This window comes from Myiozetetes cayanensis, unplaced genomic scaffold, assembly GCF_022539395.1.
Source record: "Myiozetetes cayanensis isolate MyiCay16 unplaced genomic scaffold, myiCay2020 scf26, whole genome shotgun sequence".
NCBI classification, from domain to species: domain Eukaryota; kingdom Metazoa; phylum Chordata; class Aves; order Passeriformes; family Tyrannidae; genus Myiozetetes; species Myiozetetes cayanensis.
This window is the reverse complement of record NW_026087477.1, coordinates 3585635-3596191: the sequence shown is the minus strand read 5'-3', so window position 1 is coordinate 3596191 and position 10557 is coordinate 3585635. Positions and strand designations below refer to the sequence as shown.

General features: G+C 62.2%; 1 protein-coding gene across 1 annotated transcript; it reads right to left on the bottom strand.

Annotated features, from left to right (window-relative positions):
- Positions 1–758: 758 nt before the first annotated feature.
- On the bottom strand, positions 759–8082 carry FSTL3 (follistatin like 3). Its single transcript, XM_050321119.1, has 5 exons — positions 7972–8082; positions 5879–6064; positions 2996–3211; positions 1740–1967; positions 759–1649 (listed from the first exon to the last, which is right to left on the bottom strand). The coding sequence occupies exons 1-5, from the start codon at positions 8027–8029 to the stop codon at positions 1597–1599; spliced, it is 741 nt and encodes a 246-aa protein (XP_050177076.1). The 5' UTR covers positions 8030–8082; the 3' UTR covers positions 759–1596.
- Between the last annotated feature and the right edge of the window lie 2475 nt (positions 8083–10557).

The following is a 10557-nucleotide window of genomic DNA, read 5'->3' as shown; positions in this document are numbered from 1 at the left end:
TCCTGGGCTGGGCATGGTGCTGAGGGGCTTGGTGGGGGGGTTTGGGGGCTGTGCCATGCTGGCCCCCAGCACAGGGGATGCAGCTGAGGGAGATCCAGCCGCAGTTCCTGTGGAGCTCAGCACGTCAAGCCACAGGCTGCCGCCCGGGAAGCATCCCACATCGGGACCCAATTACCGGCAGGAATTGTTTTGTGAAATACCAAACCCTCATGGCACAGCCCAAGATTGGGAACAGATTTATCTGCGTCGCGGTTCGCTCTTCCCTGCTCTCCCTTCCCTCCCGCTGCACCGAGCAGCCTTGGCCGGGCTGGAAAACCCCAGCGCCAAGCCGGAGCAGATGGGATGCGGCTCCTCACTGCTGCTGGGGGCTCCACACATCCCCTGACCCCGGCTCAGGGGCACAGCCCCAGGGACAGCAACATCTCCTGCGGCCCCAGAGCCTGCCCAACAAAACCAGACCCACAGCACCGTTTAATCTGGTTTATAATTATAATCCAAGTCTAACACAGCCATAAAATGCTCCAACAATACAGAATAGGGAATGTGGGTGTTCCCAAAGCGTCTGCCTTGAGGTTCAGAATCCAATCATAAAAAAAGAAGATAAGGTATTTTTATAGGTAATATATATATAAAAATTATATTTATATAAAGTCAAGAGCTTTTTGGTGTCAGAGCAGAGCTGGTATTTACACAGGTGACAACAGAAGAAATGAGAGAAGGAATAAAAATAAATACAGGTGTGGGCAGAGCAGGGGGTACAGGGCCCTGCAGCTGCGGTTTGGGGATTCTTGGAGGGGTGGGCAGGGCCATCTCTCCCTGCAGCCTGGGCTTCATCTGAAGCTGTTCTGGCAGGGAGGGATGAAGAGGGCTGGGGGCAGCTGCCCTGGGTGATGGGCTCTGGGCGGGGGCTCAGTGGTCCAGGGAGAATGGTCATGCCCCCCAGATAGGGCTGCCACTGCACTGGCATCACCTCCGAAGACGGTGAGAGCCTGGTCTGAATGGGCCTGGGAAGACCTAAACTGAAATCTGTTTGAACACACACATGCTGAAACTTTAGGAGACAATAACATACATATATTTTTTTTAATATATATAAAAATATATATCTATCTCTCTCCAATCTGATGCAGCGTGCACTGCCTTTCCTGCTGCTGGCAGCTGGGGCTGAGCCCCTCAGGGAAGGCAAAAGCACAGATTCCCTCTAGACTTCGAGGTCCCAGCCAGAAACGTCAGCAGAGTACTGAGAATTAATCCAAAAATAAATAGGCCCAGGGCTGCCGGCCAAGGACACGTAGGGGGGGCCCACGGACACCCCTCCACACCGCACCGGCAGCAAGGAAGGGCACTGGCCAGCGGAGAGCTCTGCCGGGCGCTAGGTGGGCACCAAAGCATCCCAGGGCAGCTCAGCATCTCTCTGGCCGTGAGCCCCCACCCCTGCTCCCCGGCTGGCAGGATGGGAATCGAGCCCCCTGCGACTGCATAACATACACAGGGATAAATAAGGATCTTTTTATCTTAATAAATATCAGGTATATGGTTTGTACAATATACACATAATGCCCCTGTCTCCCGGCTCCGGCTCGGCCGAGGGAGGATTCACACGTAGTTTTCTTCCACGCTGTCCGTCTCTGCGGAGAATTTGGCCGCAGCTGAAAGCAGAGAGAAGGGATGAGGAGGGTGTGAGAGGTGAGCAGGTGCTGGGGGTCCGTGCGCGCTGCCCCCCGCCCCGCCCGGCTCACCTGAGCAGCTCCCGTAGTGGCGCACGCCGATGGAGCGGCCGCGGTGGCAGGTGGCCCGCCGCAGGTGGCACGCCGAGGGGTAGGTGACGTTGTTGTTGCCGCAGAGGGCGTGGTCCAGGCTGGTGGGCTCGGGGCAGGGAGCTGTCCGGCACATCACGCAGTGGGCACTGCCCGTCTGGTCCACCACGCAGGTGTGGGTGCCAGGGCACACCACGCTGGAGCAGGACTCTGCAGGGAAGCACGGGGCTGGGGTGACCCGAGGAAGGCCACCCCTCCCACAGCTCGTCCAACCCAGGTGGACAGTGAACATCACCCCAAGGAAACCCAGTCACCTCCCGACTTCTGCTACTGGGGAACAGAGAGGAGCCAAGGGCTGAATGGTCCCCATCTTCCCCATCGATGGTGCTCCCAAGGGCAGGGGCTGGCAGGGGTTGACATCCTGAGTGTGAGCGAGCACGTGGCCCCCAGCCTCAGGCTCAGCCCCAGCCAGAGCTCTGCCGCACGGGAGGAGCTGAGGTCCAGCTGCAGCGGTGGAGCGCGGGGCTGAGCCCGTTTGGCGCAGCGGGACCTGGCCGGGCCCGCGGCCGCACGCAGGTGCCTTGGCAGGGAAGCAGCAGCTGCTGCAGCCAGGCTGGCAGCCGCCGTGCTGGCCCCGGCAAGAGGGAAGGGCAGGGTCACCCTGGACTCGACCCAGCGCTGGAGCAAGGGCGCGTGGGGGTGGAGGGAGCCTGTGCAGCAGGATCAGGCCCTGCACAGGGCTCTGCTGGGAGGTGGTGGTGCTGGGGGCTCATGCACCCCATCATCTCTCCACCTTCCTCTCTTTCTTTCCCTGCTGGATTGGAAGATTTGGCATCTGCAGCTCCCAAACTCCCATTTCTTGCCCCACATTTCCCTGCTCAGCCCAGAGCTTGACAGACAAAGCCTTCCAGAGAGCAGGGCTGGAAAAATAACCATAATCCTTCTGACAGCTCTTGGCAGAGCCAGGAGGATCACTGCGCCCTTTACAAAAGAGGAAAAAAAGGGGCTTGACGTTTGTAAATGACATTTTAGGGACTGTTACTGCTCAGTCTGCAGTGAGGTCAAACCCCAGAGCACCAACAGGCTACAATGTCCCCTTAATGGGCAGCAGGACCTGTGTCCTGCAGGTGAGACCCTGCACTGGGATGGACCTTCTCTCCCTGGACCACGGGGGATGGAGATAGGACAGGGGCAGAACAGGAATGGGACACAGCGGGGTGGGGCTCAACTGCACCTACTTTTGCATTTGCCCTGGTACATCACTTCGAGGTCAGGGTGGTCTCTGCACTTGGCTGTCAGCAGGTCGCACTCGTCCCGGTAGGTGTAGCCATCAGAACCGCAGACCTGCAGCTTGCGGGGCAGGCTGGAGCAGTCTGGGGCACAGGCACACTGGGGACGCCCGTGTTTCATCTTGCAGACCTTGTCAGGGCCGCACACCACCCCCTCACAGCTCTCTGGGGACACAGAGCAGCAGCACATGAGGACGTGTCCCCCACCAGGGAAGGGCCCGTCCTGCCCAGCCCCAGTGTGACACTGAGTAGGACGGGGCCAGCATCGGCCCTCACAGTCCTGAATGCCCCCTGGGCCACAGCACACGTGCTGACACTGAGCTGCCCCAGCAGCATCTGGATCTGTTCAGCTCCGCCAAGGAGCAGGTCGTTGGCTGTGGCTCTGAGCAATCATCCAGCGCTCACCCCAGCCGGAGCCCCGGCTCCGCTCAGCACCAGCTCACTCCTTCCCATCTATTTATTCTTTGGAAGGAGTCATTTGTTTCTCTTGTGCAATGGAAAAATCTATCTCCACAAGGCCCTGGTTCCTCCAGAAAGAGCTGGGCTTCGCGAGTTGCCCGGGCGATTGGGAATGCCGCTCCCAGCAGACAATGCCTGGCCCTGTCTCACTCTGTGACTGGAACACAAGAGCGGGAGGCAGCAGCCAGCGTCGGTCCCCAGACAGGCAGATGCTTTGTCCCCCCGGGTCACCTCCCGGCCAGCACGGGGGCCGGGTTCAGGGGGTCCCACTAGTGCCCCGGGGCCGTGCCCACGCCAGCAGGGATGGAGAGGGGCCACTGGCTCTGAGCAGGGGCCCATCCTGGTGCCCAGGGGCTCAGACACCGGTGCCTCTGCAGGGAAAGGCAAAGGGGTCAGCAGCAGGGACAGGGGTTCTGTCTGGGGCAGCTGGACCCCCTCTGCCTCCCAAAGCACACACAGCACTCACCCCAGAGGGACTGGCCTCTGAGCTCCCCAGGATACGGGCACTGCTTGGACCAAGCAGCACCCCCACTGTGCAAGACTAAAAGGCTTCCCAGGACAGGGATTCTCCCCCAGCAGGAAGGATCCCTGCAGACAGGGTGTGTGCTGGGAGCTTTGGGAGGCACACAGGGGGATTTCCCTGTGGGAGATGGGCCACCTTAGCAAGGAGGAGGAGGAGGAGAAGGAGGAAGGGGAAATTCCCTGCCTGCTTGGCCCAGCAGACCCTGGGGGAAATTCCCTGGTGGAAAACAGTTTCCTGGATTGCTCTCTGACTTCCACAGCTGGGGCCTGTCCCAGGGAAGGAGAGTCTGAGACACGGGGACCCCAGGACAGAGGGTTACAGCTCTGTGTCCCAGGGCTGCCAGAGGAAACAGGACCCTCATCAGCCTCCGTTCTGAGATGCTGCCGGCAGAGCAGGGTCCGATTGTCCAGACAGTCCCAGCAAGGGAGGGAGCGGTTAGAGAATCTGACTGTGACCCTGACCCCACAACCTGGCCCCCCTCTGCACTGGGTCCTTGGAGGGGACACTGTGTCTCCAGCAGCTGGAGCCAGGAATTTCACTTCCCTCCCAGAGACCCATTGCAGAGCCCCCAGGGCCTGGCCAGCACCTCCCCATGGGGCTTGGTTGTCCCGGCTGCAGCCCACTTTATCCCAGAGTAACCTCTTCCAGCCCTGCAAGCCCAGGGAGTGGGAGCACAGCTCCTCTTATCCACCCTCTTCCAAGGCCTCTGGAGCCTGGTGAGGAGCAGCACCAGCTCCATCTGGACGGGACAGGCAGGGGCTGGCTGACGGTGGGGGGTTGTGGTGCAAGTGCTGCCCAGGCTCTCCAGCAGTTTCCCTAAAGGCCCCACTCTCAGATCACAGTAAACCCCAGGATCCTGAGCCCCGTCTATGGTCTGTGGCCACTGGCAGTCCCCATGCCTCCCAGGCTCTCTGCAGAGGTGAGGGCAGACTCCTGGTCAAGGGCTGTCTGTCCCCACTGCACTCTGCCCCAGGCACGGGGGAGCCCACGGACAGGGTCCCGGTGCTCCCAGCTCTGCCAAGCAGGGCTGGGGCCAGGGCCAGGATCTCACTCAGCTTTTGGCTGGCATGGGGTGCAACCCCAAGCTGCACCAGGATGGGCCTGAGGAGTGCAGGGAACCAGAGGAAGTGGTTTTGTTAAGAACCTTTTCCCCCTTTAAGCAAATAACAACATGACCTTCCAAATCCCTGCTCCTGTCTCCTGCGGGTAGCAGGTCCTCGAGCGTGTTCTCACACAGCCTCAAAAGTGCTGGGGGATCCGCACCTCTGGCACACGCCAAAACATCTGGTGGGGCTGGAACTCACAGCTGGAGAGTTTCCACTTCTGGAACTGCCCGTTACATAAAGCCATTTCACACACACGCTGGGAGGAGCGAGGGGAGCAGAGGGGAAGAAATAGATCTTTTTTCCCTAGAAAAACCTGACAAAGTTTCCCCCTGAGCAGCCGTGGTGAGGGCAGGGGCAGGAGGCCCCAGCACAGCGAGGTTAACTTGGGAACAGGCAGCCCCAGCTCCGCTCCCTGCACTTGGCTGCCCGGCCAAGACCCAGGTCACGCGTCCTACTCCACCGGGAGAGAACTAAAATACACACAAAATGAGAGCAGCCAGGGGATGCAGGCTGTCCCGCCAGCTCTGACCCACAGCAGCATCTGTCCAGGAGCTGCAGCAGCAGGAGCATGGGGTCAGCAGTCCCTGAGGTCCCTGTGCTGTCCCAGACTGCCCAGAAAAGCCCTATCTGGTGAGGGGCAGCCTAGCCCCATCACTGCTGCATCACCTGGAGCTGCAGCCTCTGAGCATTCCCCATGGGCAGAGCTCAGCCCCACAGCATCCCCTCACTCCCCAGCCCACTCACCTTTGCAGGGGTGGCATGTCACCAGCCCCAGGAAGCCCAGCAGGCTGATCTTGTTGCCTGGGTAGGTGTAGTTAGACCAGGCCACGTCCACATTGCCATTGGCACAGCATTCCTCCCATGTCACACCTGTCTTCAGGATCATGGTGCATTTGGCCTCCTTCCCCTGCTGCAACCAGCAGATACCACCTGTGGAGAGGGCAGAGGGTAAGGAATCCTTCCTGTGCTGAGACTCCCACAAAGGGCAGCAGGATGCTGGCTGTGGCCAGACCACCTTGGGCAAGAGGCACAGAGATTGCTCCGGTGCCTGGGATGAGCTGGGGAACTCAGAGACACTCTGCTCCAGCTCCCATCACTCCTGTGGCACAAGAGCTGTCCCAGAGCAGGTAACCCTAAGGGTCCCTGGCATGGCAGCTCCATGTCCATGCTCTTCTACCAACAGGTCCAAAACCAGCACAGGGACCACAGGGATGCCAGCACACCCAGCGATGCTCTGGGAGATGCCCAACCAGCAGGCCAGGACATTTCACTTGGGCTTGCAGCTTACCTATTCCCTGCCCTCCCTGCCTCCATCTCTGCCCAGCTCCTGGCTGGCCCCAGAGAGAGGAGACCCCAGCATGGGGGTGGTCAGGCAGAGCAGGGTCAGTGGGCAACCATGCTCTGGATCCCCCAGCATGTGCCAGTGGCCCCATGGAGGAATGAAACCGTTCCCCAGCATGGGAACCTGACACACACACGGCCTCTGCAAGGAGCATCTGAGCCAGTGGCTAGAGCATGGGGCACTTGCCCCAGCCCTTGGGTCTGGGCCAGCCCTGTGGCACCAGATCGCTCTGACTCAAAAGCCTGTTTGTTCCGTGACCCACCAGCGAATCAGTTAGATTTCTTTTTTTTTTTTTTTTTTTTTGTGAGTGATTTCTTTGCAATTTCCGCCTCTGCAAACCAGCCTCTTGTGACGCTTATTTGGGTTCGTGCTCTCATTAGCTGCGCTTGAGGTTTGTTAAACGGCAAAAGATGGGAGGGAGGGAGAGATGGGGGCAGGGACGTGTCCTGTGCTGCCAGGGGGGAGTCGCTCCCCTCCAGGGCAAGGATTCACCCTGCCCCAAAGTGGAGCCCGCCCCAGACCCTCTACCCCCCTTTTCTCCTCCCTCGCATACGATTTTGATTCAGTCACAAGCACATGGGTCTCCCAGCCCGGCTGTATCCGCGGGGCAGCCGTGGATGGAGCAAATCCTCCGGCTGCGGAAACCAGCGCCTGGACACCTCGGGCAGCACCAGCAGCGCCAGCACGCGGCTGCCATCGGGGGGTTTATCCTACACTGATTTGTTCAATTGCTCTTCCAAGCCCAGTTTCCCGTTACAACACCGCGCGGCCCCCACTCCCCACGGAACACTCGGTATCGTGCGAAGGGATGATGGAAACTCCCGCTCCGATACGGGAGAGGCGACACCAGCAGCACCGCACGGCTCCGCGGCTCTGGGAAGGGCTGATGGAGCCCCGACCCGGGGTCTCGGGACGTCCTCCCCCACAGCCCCGACACCGCCCAAGCACGCCGAAAGCCGCTACCACCGGCAGCGGAACCGGGAGGCTCCGAGCTGCGAACTCCACACCCCGGTCACGGACCGGCCCCACTCCCGGTCCGTCCCACCGGGGCTACGCAGCCCCGAGCCGGCTCTGCCGCCTCCGGGAACGGGGACTCCCGGGGCACACGGGGTGCGGGATGCCGAGGCCGGGCAGCGGCACCACCGAGATGCGGGACGGGGCGGCGGGGCCGGGCGGGACCCCGGGCGCTCGCTCCCTCCGTGCAACCCCGCGCCCCTCCCGACGGAGGGACGGCAGGGACCGGGACACCCGAGCGGCACCGCCGGGCACCGGGCAGCCACCGCTCCGCCCGTTAAAGCGGGTTTGTGCCGCCGAGAGCTCGGCATCTGCCCGGCGGGACGGGACAGCGGTGCCCGGGGGCGCCGCCCGGTATAACGGCACCGCGACCCCGGGCCGGGCCACCCCCACCCCGAGCACCTGCCGGCGGGGAGCGGCGTTACCGGGGGGGCGGGCTGCGCCGGGACCCCCGCTGGAACCGGGACCCCGCGGCTCTTACCGTGCGCGGCGGCGGGGCTGCAGAGCGCCAGCAGGCAGAGCGCCAGCCGCAGCGGCATGGCCGGGCCGGGCGGGGACGGGCCGGGACGGGCCGGGGCGCTCCGGTGACCTGTTGCTGTGAGGCGGCGGCGAGGCCGACGGAGCTATAAAGCGGCGGGGAGGCGTGAATCACCGGGCGGGGCGGCGCGGGGGGGCCGGGGCGGGGGTAGCGGCGGTGGAGTCGGGGGGCAGCGAGGGGGTGAGTGCGGGGGTGTGGGGGTGGCAGTGAGGGTCTGATCGTCACCGAGTGGGCAGTGGGGGGTCCGTGCTTCCCCCGGAGCGGGCACGGACCCGCAGCCAGGGACTGAGATGGGACGGGGAAGGTTTGGGCGTGCCCCCGTGCTCGGTGTGCAGCGAAGCAGAGCAGTGACCGGGCAGACCCCGAGGCGTGAGGACCCCCAGAACACTTCCCTGCCCGACCCTGTGCCACCCGCACGGCTGCGCCTCCCACACCCATCCTCGCATGAACCCGCGTCTGCCTCCTCCTGCCCTCCTCCTCCTCGCAGAGCAGCCCGGCTGGCAGCAGGGGCACAATGAGGGCTGTCTCATGTGGCTCCTTTCATCTCTGCTACCCAAACATCCCTGCAGCTCTGCTGGTACCCAGCATCACCCCCAACGAGCCAAAAGGAAACTGAGGCACCAACTTGAGCCCTGCCAGACAAGGAGGGGAAGGAGAAGAACTGGTGGGGTCATACTCCCATGGCACGTGCTGCCCCCATTCTCCCCAGCTGTCCCCACTACCACTAGTGCTGCTTCTTCTGGCTCCCAAACACGTGCTGGACCCTGCATGGCCTGGCTTGTGCTGGGCAACTGGGATGGGGCCAATACTGCCAGACTTTCAGGGGCTACCGGGCTTTGTGGAGCTCCTGACAGGACTGGGGAGCACAGTGGGGAGCCCAGGACAAGGCAGGTTGGAGTCCCTGGCATTGCTTGGCCTTGCTTCTTGCTCAGTGCCACCACAAAGAGATCGCCCACCTGTCTGAAGGGGGGTCAGGGTGCACCAGGGCCCAGAGCTGTCACCCAGGTCCCCAGGTAGAGTGCAAGGGACACACAGCTCTTTGCCACAGGCCAGGGCCCTCTCAGCCCTGAGCACCGTGTCCAGCTCGCGGCCACACAGCTGAGGAACGTTTCACCCCGTGCACTGGCCTCAGCTGAGGTCATGTTTTCAGCAGGGCTGAGCTGGGCTCTTTCGGAGAGGGGCCCCGACCACAGGGCCCCGGGGACCCTGCACCACCCCTCTGGCCCAGCAGCAGCCTCCTGGCTCTGAGTGGTGCCAGCACAGCACAAGCAGCTTGCTTTGGCTCAGGATGTGGCTGGACACAGCTTTGGTCTGGTGGGACATGGAGCAGCCCGCGTCCCACAGCGGGTGTAGCGGGTGCAATGCCGGCTGCCAGCACAGGCAGAGCAGTATGTCCACTGGCACCACCACAGTCTCCATCCCTCTCTTTGTCCCTCTGACCAGCGAGCTGTCTCTCACCATGGCAGATCTTCCCCCCCGTTTCCCCATATAGTCCCTTGCTCCCCCAGGGAGGGGTCAGGAATGGGGAGGGATGGATTCACCCCAGGTGACATCAGTGCCATTTGCAGCTGCAGGAGCCCTGTGTCCTGCAGCACCCGGCACCTCCCCACAGCGTTCCTGGCGGGGCCAGGAACTCCACACACAGGACAGTGGAAGGCCCTGGGGGAAGGACAGAGCTGGCAGCCCTCGCCTGCCCAGGCTCCTGGTGTGCTGCTGGCCCTGGCCCCGGCGCTGCTCCCGGCCCTGGTCCGGCTGGCATGACCTGGCTCCTTCAGCCGCCTCGGAGGGATTGCCCATGTAAGGGCAGAGGGCTGGGAAGCCAAACCTCCAAGCGGGATGTCCATGAGCGAGAGGGTGGTGATGCACTCACTCACATGCTCGAGGATAGAGAGGATCTTGCAGAGGCCAGGAAGGGATTTTCCCTGGCTCAGAGTGGGGTTGCACAACCACCGGCTCTGGCAGGGAAAGGGTCGGACCTCGCTTGGAGCAGCATGCGTTTGTTGCCTCTGTCAAGGAGCAGCCAGGCTCCTGATGTAAGGCAGGAGGAGCCTGGAGGCTGGGAAGTAATTGGATCCCTGAGCTAAAGGGGGCTCAGAGCCCTGCTAAGGTTGCCCTGCTCCCAGGAAAACCATGCTGGGGGCTCCGCTTGCCCTTGTCCTGGTTGCAGCCAAAGTGACTTGCCTGCAGTGATGCTGCAGGTGGTGGCCAAAGCTGGTTGTCAAGCAAAGCTGGGAGCAAAGTTCCACCAACCAGTCTTGCACACAGGGTGATTCTGCCTCCCTGCACCCCACGGATGGCCTAGATGTGACTGAGACCCAGCGACACCCGTGGAGGGAGGGGAATGAGGAGCCAGAGTGGGATCTGCGGGAAAGCAGCCCTGCAGCAACCGAAGGAAGTCAAAGGAGCTGGGGCTGGGGGCGGCGGGAGGCGCTGGAGCAGGCACAAAGGAGCCCTTTGCGGCGCAGTGAATGGTAGCCTCACATCTGACCTTTCATCTGGACACTGGTGCCATGCTGGGTCAGGGCTGCA

What these genes read in the sequence shown, in the direction of transcription:
- FSTL3 (XM_050321119.1), bottom strand. Translation starts at nt 8,029, where the DNA reads ATGCCGCTGCGGCTGGCGCTCTGCCTGCTGGCGCTCTGCAGCCCCGCC. An exon ending in GACATGCCACCCCTGCAAAG is followed by an intron (nt 3,212 to 5,878) that starts GTGAGTGGGCTG and finishes CTGTGTCCCCAG; the next exon opens with AGAGCTGTGAGGGGGTGGTG. An exon ending in GTACCAGGGCAAATGCAAAA is followed by an intron (nt 1,968 to 2,995) that starts GTAGGTGCAGTT and finishes GCTTCCCTGCAG; the next exon opens with AGTCCTGCTCCAGCGTGGTG.